The 12,019-nt window shown below is 34.4% G+C and overlaps 1 protein-coding gene across 9 annotated transcripts in view; it reads left to right on the top strand.

The window, feature by feature from the left end:
* Positions 1 to 12,019, top strand: part of ANKRD12 (ankyrin repeat domain 12) — a 75,329-nt gene that overhangs the window by 58,068 nt on the left and 5,242 nt on the right. For all 9 annotated transcript variants that reach the window (XM_081952773.1, XM_081952780.1, XM_081952779.1 and 6 more), the window contains 5 exons: positions 553 to 695; positions 2,979 to 3,126; positions 4,112 to 8,679; positions 10,885 to 10,983; positions 11,263 to 11,406. In XM_081952773.1, coding sequence (XP_081808899.1) covers positions 553 to 695; positions 2,979 to 3,126; positions 4,112 to 8,679; positions 10,885 to 10,983; positions 11,263 to 11,406 — 5,102 coding nt within the window. The remainder of the gene's footprint in view (positions 1 to 552; positions 696 to 2,978; positions 3,127 to 4,111; positions 8,680 to 10,884; positions 10,984 to 11,262; positions 11,407 to 12,019) is intronic.

Below are 12,019 nucleotides of genomic sequence, written 5' to 3'. Positions count from 1 at the left end.
AAGAAGCTTTTTAAAATAAAGGCTTGATCTGAAGAGGTCCCGTGCTGTTGTTTTAAAAAGTGCTATTCTTTTAAATAGCAGAGAATAACTATACTTCCAGAAAGCACATCAATTTTAACAGCATCTGTACAAGTAGAGTCTGAAATATAACACTACAAACATTGCATATTGTATTTACTGTTTGTTGCAAGGAGGCAAATCGCTGAGAGGCAGAGGCAGATACTTTTCCCTTGTTTTCCTCCCCAAAAGCTAGGTGCGTCTTATACTTTGGAGCGTCTTATACTCCAAAAAATATGGTAGATATAAGTAGTTTGGGAGTATGTGGCATTAATGTAACCCCAAAAATGGAGTAACAAAGAATAACATATTTTGATTTTAATAAATGCAATGAAATAAGTACAGCTCTGGCAAACTGTATTATGTGCAATGTTTAAAAGATAGCAATACTCTAGCTTTAACCTAAAGCTTACTTATAAAAAATACTATCTGCATTTCAAAAATTTGGAAAGGCGAAACAATAAAACCAAAATTATGTTCTGCCTTTTGTTATAGGTTGGACACCACTCCATGAAGCCTGTAATGCTGGTTATTATGATGTTGCTAAAGTCTTGATAGCAGCAGGGGCAGATGTAAATACTCAAGGCTTAGATGATGATACACCACTCCATGATTCTGCAAGCAGTGGACATAGGAAGGTAGATACCATTCATGGAAAAATTAAATGTATAATATGTGTTTATTTTAATAAAGCTTACTAAACAGAATATAGCAAAGGAATCCTATATTATCAATTAGGCCCTTGGATATGAATAATTTACCAGCGTCACTGGAAAAGGCAATGGTGATTATTTTACTGTGCATTTAAAGGTATCTATTAAGATAGAGATTCAAATCATATGCAATCACAACAATAATATATATGGCAATAAAGAAGAATTACACAATATAGCTCAACTATTTTATCTGTGAAAATACACAGTATTAATGTCATTGAGGAAAGAAGCCTGCAAAGGAAACAGAATCTTCATAGGTCTTCTCAGTTATCCAGGTCATGGGTGTCCCAAAGATGCTTTTTAAAAAAAGGAAGTTGGACTTTCTGATTTTTCTTTAAGACATTTTACTTCTCAAGGAAGAAGCTTCCTCAATTCTGAAGAACCAAAGAAGTTTCTTGAATGACAAGTGAAATGTCTGTAAGAAAATTCAGAAAGTACTATTACCTTTTTAAAAAGCACCTTTGGGACACTGATGATCTGATGACTGAGAATCCCCATTGACAATCTACCTAGGTTAATGTTTCAAGAAGCTTTATAAGGGAAAAAGCTCCTTTATTAAGTTGTGAAGGCAAAGAGCAAGATACAGACAGTTAAGTATGCAATGTTATAGAGATGCAGGAATGGAAGCTTGTTCTACTAAAGGGAAATTTATTAAGGGTCAAATTGGCGTTGACTTTTAGCAACCACATAGATTTTATCCAGGAGCATCTGTCCTCAACCTAGTCCTCCAATAATGTGCCTATTGCCATTGTATGTAAGTTCATCCATTTTGCTGCTCCTTTTTCTTCTATCTATCCCAGTACTATAGACTTCTCCAGGGAGTTAGGTTTTTATATAATATGACAAATAGAATAATCTGAGCCTGTCATTTTTGTTTCAAGTAAGAATTTGGGGTTGATCAGAGCAGTTCTCCCTCCCCCCCCGGCAACTGTCTATGGCAATGATGGCGAACCTATGGCACGCGTTCCACAGGTGGCTTGCAGAGCCATTTGTCAGGGCATGTGAGGAGCTGCCCTGTCAGCTGGCCAGCACACATGCGCGCTCTGGCCAATTGAGTTCACCCTTTTTTAAAGCCATTTTTCACCCTGTCCAGGCTCCAGAGGCTTTATAGAAGTCTGGGGAGGGTGAAAAGAGCCTCCCCCCCCCCCCCGAGGCCCTCCAGAGGCTTCATGAGCTTCCCTGAAGCCTCTGGAGTGCAAAAAACCAGCCCTATGGGCAAACCGGAAGTTCAGAAACGGACTTCTGGTTTGCTCGGAGGTTTGTTTTGACTGCTCCGGAGGCTTCAGGGAAGCCTCCTGAAGGTCCCTGAAGCCTTCAGAGCGCTCAAAACGACCTTCCGAGCAAACCAGAAGTCACTTTCGATTTGCTCGGAGGGTCGTTTTGACTGCTCCGGAGGCTTCAGGGAAGCCTCCTGAAGGTCTCTGAAGCCTCCGGACAGCTTCCGGGGGGGGGCGGGGGGGCTGTTTTCGCCCTCCCCAGGTTCCTATAAAGCCTCTGGAGCCTGGGGAGGGCGAAAAAAGCATGCAAAAAATGGGGGGTCGCGCCTGTAGTGTGCGCATGCGCACTGGGGGGGTCGCACATTGCATTATGGATGTGCCATGCCCGCACACGACCCCCCTGCGTTCCCCCCACTTATGGCACGCGAGCCAAAAATGGTTCGCCATTGCTGGTGTATAGTATTTTCCAACACTAAACCCTAACCCTAACCCTAACCTGAACCTTATCAAACTTATTAATACTTCTTCTATCATGTTTTGATAAAATATCTGTCTTGATGACATGTTTCTTGTTATGTCAAAACCTTTTTATGTGTCAGGTTTTGATATAATATTTGCTTTGATAGAGTATATAAAGTTCTGCCAAGTCCTATTTTTATTTAGCTGGCAGAAATTGATTATAAGGTTATTATGTAAAAATCCTTAAACATTGTAGGCTAATAAATATTCAGTGTTTTTTTAAAAGAATTAATCTAATACTTCAAAAACTGCTTTAGAGTAATCATAGATGACACGTTCCATATAAGAAGTATGAGGATTTCAACATTTTTGATCATATCTATCATTCTATCATTTATTGATAGGATCAGTATAATATGGTGCATTTTTAAGAATAAGAGTGTTAAAAATACAGGTTAGTTCTTCAGTTTATTTCCTGATCAAACCTTTGTAAAATTGGGCTTTTGTTACAATGAACCTAATATTTCAGATTGTGAAGTTACTCCTCCGACATGGTGGTAATCCATTCCAAGCCAATAAACATGGTGAAAGACCTGTAGATGTAGCAGAAACAGAAGAACTGGAACTATTACTGAAAAGAGAAGTTCCTATTTCTGATGATGAAGATGGCTGTTCAGGTCAGAAAACATGATGTTAAATAAACTGTGTTTGTATATACTATGTTTAAATTGTGCAATATTTCAAAATACTAGCACAAGTAGGGATTTGCAAATGGGTTCTTTGTTGCTAAATGCTGACATCAAAGGACTTGCAAATTTTAAGTTAACCCAGGGAATTTGACTTAATAAATTGAAAATGGTATATATGTAAAATTTATTAATAAACACTGTAAATATGAACTTGGAATATTTTGTTAATCCATTAAATTAAATTAAATGTACATTTTTTTCAACTGCTGTGTTTAGAGATAGTAATGGATAAAGTAGGTTTGCTTGATTATTTCAAGTGTCTTCAAAAAGTATCCTTAACAGATACAGAAGTAAGAAGACATATTTTAATTTTGTAAAATATATAATTATTCCAAAGGAGGAGGTCCTTACACCTGTAGGACCTAGCTTTTGTCATTGAAGCAGAAATGGGGATATTATTGTAAGAGAATTATAGTGCAGTTAAAAAAAACCTTTTTGGGCCTCCTGTTGTTCCAGCTATTTCTGATTTTTCTGTTTATATTTTTAGTGTATATATATAGAATTATCATTGTTATTGTATATACCTGTCATTTAAACTTGTGGCATGAAAAAGCATAAAACATCTATGGTAAGAGGAAAAAAGAACATAAATGCAATAAATAATGCATGGTAAGAAAACAATAACATAACTAGATTATAGTTCATAGTAAGTAAAATGAATTGAAAGTTTTAAATAACACATAATAATATATTTTTTTAATTTGCAGTTTATACCTATCAAATTACTATTATTCTATGTTAAATGTAATAGTGTTTTATTATACAATTAATTTTTATTAAAGTAGCACATTTCATATTTACTTCTAATTTATACTACAATAAATTGAGCTAGAAAATCATGACAAATATATGAGATTTATTGCCATTAATAGTAAAGGAATGAACATAGCAGCAATCTGTTTTTCTATTCTAGATCTTGATGAAGCACCATCTGTAAATCCTTCCAGCATAGAAGGCAATATGGATTCTGAGACAGAGAAAGAATCTCTAGCTAATGACAACAAACATGTTTCTAATAAAACATCTCTTCCATCAGCTCTTGATGAATATGAATTCAAAGATGATGATGATGAAGAAGTAAAGAAAATTATAGATGATAGACATATTCCACGAAAAGATCTGAGAAAAGAAGATATGTCTGAAACAGAAGAAAGTAACTTATTTCTTACACAGGAAAAACTATCATTTCCAAAATCATTTAAAAATAAAAAACAGAAACCTTCCAGAGTACTGTATTCAAGTTCTGAAAGTTCAGATGAAGACATTCTTCAAGACAAAAAAATAATATCTCCTTCATGTACTGTTACAGAAATTTCAAATTCTGATGCAAAGACTAAAAAAGAATATGTTTATAATGAATATAAACAAAAAGGAAAAGTTAAAAGAAAAGTAAAAAATCAAAGCAAAAATAAAGAAAATCAGCAATTAAAACAGGAAAAAGATCATTCCAGATTGACAAACCTGGGTGTTTCTCTGTTAGAATCGTTAGACAAAAGTAAAGAAGATGATAATTTCCGAAAAACATTTAGCCCGAAGGAGGATTCTTCTTTGTCCTTACTCCATATTACTCCTAGTAGATCCCCTAAACATCCATGTGGCATTAATGAAAAACAGTCGTCAACACTTAAACAAGAAAATGTTAAAATTTGTTTATCTCCAGAAGGATCAGAGGTAACTTCACAATCTGAATTAATTCGATATGATCATAATGCAGATACTGATTTTCTTTTAGAAAATTCTAGTAATAAGTCTTATAAGAACAGAGACAAAAATAAGCATCAGAAAGAATTTATTTTAGAATTTAGTGAGAAATCCAGTCCTAAACAGTCCAAAGATGAAGATAACAGTCCAATCTTTGAAAATTCTGACACTATGATGAAGAAGATTGACGAGGGGAAAATGCTTAAAAAGCATAAATTGAAGCATAAAGAAAAGGATAGGGATAAGCATAAAAAGGAACAGGATGGAGAGAAAGAAAGATATAAGCATAAGGAGAATTCCAAGGAAGTCCAAAGGAATGTTGAGTTTGATAGAGAATTTTGGAAAGAAAATTTTTTCAAAAGTGATGAGGCAGAAGATATTTTAACTGTAGACCATGACCCTCAAATGTCAGAAAAGAAATCTAAATTGGAAAAGATCTTAATTAAAGAAGACAAATATGTAAAAGAGAGAAGCTTTCAAAAAGATAAAAATTTTAAAGAAGAAAAAGAAAGAGAAAAAACTAAAAAAGAAAATGACAAGGAAGAGAAAACAAAAGAGCATAACATATTTCTTGATAAAGAAGCAGATTTTTTCTGTTTAGGTGTTAGGGATATGTCAACAAATATAACTATAATAGAGAAGGAGGACATTGATAAACAAGAAAAAAAGGATCATAGAGAAAAAAATGAAAAGCGCAACTCTTCTATTGAAAAAATAGAAAGAAAAAATACAGATAAAGAGAAAAAAGTAAAATGTGAACATAAAGCAGAAAAGGATAAATCAGATTCTCTTGAAAATAATGAAAAAATAAAAGAAAAGGAAAAGGTATACATTCAACAGGTAGAAAAAACAAACAAAGAACATGATAAGTTAAAAAGCTTCAGTACTATTAAAAAGCTTGATGACAAAGAAAAAATCAAAGAAAGATTTGAAAAGAAGCACGATAAAGAAAAAAATGATAAATACTTTTCAGAATCTAAAGAAAAAACCAGCAATGATAAGAAATGCAAGAGTTCTGAAAAGGATAATGAATATTCTAAAATGGAAAAGAGTAGAAACAAAGAAAAAGAAATGGAAAAAAAGGAGAAATCAAAAGAACGTGATAGTTCAGTAATTACAAACATGAAGCAAACAGCAGAAGAGAAAAAATGCAGTAGTGAAAAAACTTTATTCTTAAAAGAGAAGCCAAAGGATGAATTGCTGAAAACTCCTGATGGAAGAGAGAAGGATAAAAAAGATAAAGATATTGACAGATACAAAGAGCGTGACAAATATAAAGATAAAATGCAACAAAATAATGTATCTAAATTGAAATCTGACACTGAAAAACTTAAATCTAAACCATTACCAGTGTCTAAAGACACTCGACCTAAAGAAAAGAGATTATTAAATGATGACTTGATGCAGACAAGCTTTGAAAGAATGCTTAGTCTTAAAGATTTGGAAATTGAACAGTGGCATAGAAAACACAAAGAAAAAATAAAACAAAAGGAAAAAGAAAGATTAAAGAATCGATCCTGTACTGAACTTAATAAAATAAAAGATAAGGATAAAATAAAATATTCACTTACTGAATCAAAGAACAAAGAACTGATTCGTTCAAAAAGCTCAGAGTTATCAGATGCTTCTGGGAAAGATAAGCAGCTAAAAGATGCTACCAGCAGTAGATCACAGTCAGTTGATATAAAAAATTCTAGTGGAAAACCATCCCTAACATTGGACAGTAGCTTAAGTAGGTCTCCTAGATCAGAAAGTGAAAAAACTGGACTAACATCTAGATCAATATCCATGATTTCAATTGCTAGCTCAGAGGATTCCTGTCATACTACAGTAACTCCTCCAAGACCTGTTGTTGAGTATGATTCAGATTTTATGCTTGAAGGATCTGATTCTCAAATGTCTTTTTCACATTCACCATTTTTGCCTAGTGCCAAATCACCTGCAAACTATGAGAATGATAGTTTGTCAGAGTTGCCAGAGCGCAATAAAGCACCTACTTTAAACAGACTTCCTCCAGCTTATATTAGATCAGCATCAGTCGAAGATGTAAAATTTGTTATAAATGATTGCAGACCAGTTGTAGAAGTGCGAAGATGCAGTATGCCGGCTGTTTATGAAAATACAAAACAGTCCCGAGTACCAGAAGAAAGTAATCACAGTACTTTGCTCTCAGTTCAAAGTTATAATTCTTTTCCTAAACATGAATGTTGCAATTTGCTTGAAAAGGATTCCCAGAATGGACTGACCAGCTTGTATTCCAGTTCTGCTTTATCCCCAAGTAGACCAGTTCATAAACCTAATGCATTAGATGCAATTGGTAAAAACGCTGCTCCTTCAAGCTCATCAGGAGAAAGTCATACATATTTAGAACATAATAATACAACTCCATCAAGTAAAACATGGGATGTGCCTTTGGATAGATTTATTTCATTAAATAGTGAGTGTTCCTGTTCAAATTATTCAGGCTGTGAGCTTGATGCAACGAATGCCTCAGCCATAACTAATTTTGAAAATAAAACTATGAAAGAGCAGAAAAGTTCTGAATCTTTTTATCATCCTGCTGAAAATGTATCAAATTCTACATCCCAGGAAATGGCAGAATTTTTGTCTGTTCAATCATGTTGCCCTTCTCAGATTCAGACAAGCACAGATACGATGTATATGTCAAAGCATGTAGCTTTGTCAGATACAAACAGCCAAGAGCTTCTGATTAAGAACTCACAAAGTTCCATTCAACCTAGCAATTCAATCTTAGACATAGATGCTGCCAGCAAAAAAAAGATAGAAAAAAGCATCTTCTTGTCAAACAACAAAAAAGCAGATATGCTTATCACAGTTTATCCTGAAAATATTACTAAAGATATTTCACAAAATTTTGAAAAGGAGTTTGTTGCAAATGATCCCCGCTTACACTCCAGTGCAAATTCATCAGCAGTAAGCAAGCTCATTTATAAAACGTCACAAGCTGAAGAACTTGATAATACTGTAATTGACATTCAGTTCCAAGGTGAAAAATCCCATTCTATTGACATCGGTTCATCCCATATGGCTGGTAATAAAAATGACCTAGATCTTCAAGATCTAAATGGTAGAACACTGAAAGGAATTACAAATGAGTACAATAGAATTTTTTATAATATGGACAGTGCAGAAAACAATTCAATGGAAGAAAGACAACAGTACCTACCACCTAATTTGGAAAGCCATTCACAGTTAACTGGACATGAAGTACATAAATATAGTCCAGGTATTAAATTAGAATTGGAAGAAGCCGTAGAAGATCCCAAAGCACAACACTATGAAATTCCTCAAAGAATTACAAGGAATAGAGCAAATATCCTTGCTAATCAAAGTAAGCAGAATATTTCTAGTTGCTCTCAGATCTCAGAACGAGATTTTGATTCATCGGCCTCTTTGAAAGGACGGATAAGATTAACTGAGGAAGATGATGCTCAGCCACATCATCCACGTAAAAGAAAGCTGTCACGTGTTCCTCAGCCTGTTCAAATAAATGCATCTTTAATGCAAGCTAAAGAAAAAACTCATCAGTCTCTGGCAGCTATTGTAGACTCTCTAAAACTAGAAGAGATTCAGCCATACAGTTCAGAGAGAGCAAATCCATATTTTGAATATTTGCATATAAGAAAGAAAATAGAAGAGAAACGTAAATTACTATGTAGCGTTATTCCTCAAGCACCCCAGTATTATGATGAGTATGTAACCTTCAATGGATCATACCTCCTAGATGGCAATCCCCTGAGCAAGATATGCATTCCAACAGTAAGTAACTAGGAATTTGAGTTACTGTAGAATTAATTGTTGGCTCTTAGTTATTGCTTTCAAAACTCCACTACATTGTAAGTTAACAATATCGGTGTTTGACATCATCATGTTTTTACTCAGGCATTTGCTCCTGCAACAAATATAAAATGCATATTATGCAAATAAACAATTTAAAAAAGACATCTTGAGTGCCTCATGAAAAAATTGCACATGGTACAACCAGCTGATTTATATGTTAGATAAGTTGGCAGGTGATACAGGAGAAATCATGTATTTGGAGAATGTCAGAGTATGGATGGAGAGGAACAGCATTAGATTGAATCTTTTCAAAACTGGTTGACTTTGGACCTTTGGCTAAATTATTCCAGGGTAATACTTAGTTTTGAATACAGTTGCATTCTTCTTGCTCAGAGGTGCTCTGCAATTTGGAGATGCTCCTGGACTGACAGTTCCTGCTTAAGTACATTCCTCCATTTTTTAAATTACATAAATTCCTATACATAGTGAGAATAGCTCATCAGCATTTGTACAAAAATGGATGCAAATTAGCTCAGTTATTATGTATTAATGTGGTAGTTTGGTGAAAAATCATATTATTTATCCTATATCAATTCATAGATACACAACCTCCCACCATAAATATCTATAAAGACAGCCTGATAAAAAGAAATAGGAGAAAACAAGAAGCAGGAGGTGCAAGTAATAGCAAACTTCACTGCTGAAAAATTGGTTGCATTTGGAAATTAACTAAAGATTAGCAATTACGTGAGAGTGTTTAATCAAAAAAAATTGACCCTTTTTATAATATATAAATAATATATAATTCCTTGTTCAGTTACCGTTTCCCCTTCTCTCTCATCTCCAGTTGGTTTTGTTCCTCCCCTTTATCTTTTCTTTTCTTCCTTGTTCTCTTCAGTCTTTATTTTGTCTTTTTTGTTGTTTTTTGCTATTTTTCAGAAAAAAAGAATAGGGAACACATGAGTACATGTGTGTTTTTCAATGTGACAATGATTTGTTTTTGAGAGAAATAATTGTTGGTTGTATATATAGATGTGGGATTTTGTTTTATAAAAGATTTATCTTACTTTACAAGCAATTTTTATTAGTTATTTATTGCATTTAATAGTTTTTTTGTATTTTTATATATGTATGTCATCCTCGACCTGGCCCTGAGTTTTTTGGAGTGACTGCTGATTATGTCTGTGTACATACAAGTATGTTTGTACCAGGGGTGGGTTCCTGCCAGTTCTAATCTCTTCTATAGAAGAGGTTCCACAAATCTACATTGCCTTTTAGAACCGGTTCCAGCTCGCTCCCATCCGTCCGTCCGTCCACACAACATCCAGATGAAGGGCGAGAGGAGGAATTCTGGGAGTTGAAGTCCACAAGTCTTAAAGTTGTCAAGGTTGAAAATTCCCTGGGTTTTTTTTTTCTAAAGGGTTAGGGGTGCAAGGGTCTTATAACTTGACAGCTTTAAGACTTGTGTGTTTCAATGCCAGAGTTCCTGAGCCAACATTTTGGTTGCTAAGCAAGAGGGTTGTTAAGTGAGTTTCACCATATTTTACAAGTTGGCCACGCCCACCCAGTCACATGGCTGGCAAGCCACTCCTACCCAGTCACATGGCCGGCAAGCCACTCCCACAAAGTAGGCCACATCTACAGAAGAGGTTATAAAATTTTTTGAAACCTACCACTGGTTTGTACACACACTCATTAGGGAAGGAAAGTTTTAGCTACTGCAGACAACTTTAGGCTGACAAAAATGAGAAAACTGAACATTGCATTGGCTTTTTGTCTGGCTTTACCTTTTTTTCCTATTTATATTTTTCTGGCGAGAGCATTTTAAATGCATGGTAGTATTTTTCTGGTGTGTATTGTTCATGACACTCTTGGGAGCCTAAGGGATTGGTGATGCAGGATTGCAGATATTTAGAATAATCTTGAATGAACAATCAATTTTACTAGAATCAAGCCTTACATCAAGCCCAACCTTAGGTCCCAGTGTATTTTTAAATTACTGTATTTTAAAAAGTTCAAGAGAATATACAGCAAGTGTTTCATTTTTAATACTGAATTTTGCCCCATTTGTAGTCACCATTTAAATACTGTAACTTTTACCTCCTATCAATTGTATCCTTTGCATATTAGAATATATATCTTTTGCATATACAGATTTATATCAAAGTGATATTTCTTTCACAGATCACACCACCACCATCATTATCTGATCCTCTTAAGGAACTCTTTAGACAGCAAGAAGTTGTAAGGATGAAACTTCGTTTACAACACAGTATTGAAAGGGTAATAAAATAATAAAATCTATTGACTGATCACCACTTTTAAGAGGTTTTCATTTTTTAAATGAAAATTATAAGAAATTATATTATTAAGTTGGTTGATTCAGAACTAAATATTTCCATTTTTTCAAGGGAATTTTAAAATACAATGCATTGTATATTTTTAACAGGATTCCTTCATAAGTATAGGGAAAGGTTAGTTTTTCAGAGTGATAAAGTGTATTTTTGAATTAATAAAAGATTATATGATTTAGCTAAATTATATGTCTTTTAATTTAATTAGGAAAAACTTATTGTTTCCAATGAGCAAGAAGTACTACGAGTCCATTATCGAGCAGCAAGAACTTTAGCAAATCAGACTTTGCCTTTTAGTGCATGTACAGTACTGCTGGATGCTGAAGTATATAACGTGCCTCTTGATACACAGGTAAAAAAGTTGTTTGAAGAAATATGATAAAAGGAAAATTATTGACTCATTGTGAATATGTTTAGATCCATGCTGTTAATTGAAAATAGTAGAAACGTCGTGTGGCTTTGTGTTCTTCCATGAGGTTTGTTTGTCTTGGGATCGCCTGTTGATAACTAGTATTGTCTTTGGATGGGTAGGCAACACCTATGAAACAAAAGTTTTGTGATTTGGGGGTCCTGCTAGAACAGCAGGTGGAAGCTATAGTTAAAAAGGCAGCTTTGCCAGCATAAGCTGGTATGCAAATTACAATCATACCTGCTGTAGAAGGACACAATTATAGTATGTGTATATGTATGTGTCTGTTTGTTTGTGTGTTTATTTATAACATCTCTATAGCTGTCCACCTCAAGCCTACCTCTGGGTGGCTCACAACCTCAAAATAAAACAATATCTATCTACAATAAAATATTTTAAACAAAAAAGTGGCGCTATAGCTAAATTTTCTCATTCAGGTTCATCAGGTTCATCCCATCAACCTCACTGTATCCTAGCACTTGGGAAGAAAGCCAGTGTTTTTTGAAAGGTTAAACAGATGGGGTGGGGGCTTGCTGAACCTTGGAGAAGGATGTGT

This window comes from Natrix helvetica, assembly GCF_964273705.1.
Source record: "Natrix helvetica genome assembly, chromosome: 4".
NCBI classification, from domain to species: domain Eukaryota; kingdom Metazoa; phylum Chordata; class Lepidosauria; order Squamata; family Natricidae; genus Natrix; species Natrix helvetica.
The sequence above is the reverse complement of the archived record's forward strand: the minus strand, read 5'-3'. Positions and strand labels throughout refer to the sequence as shown.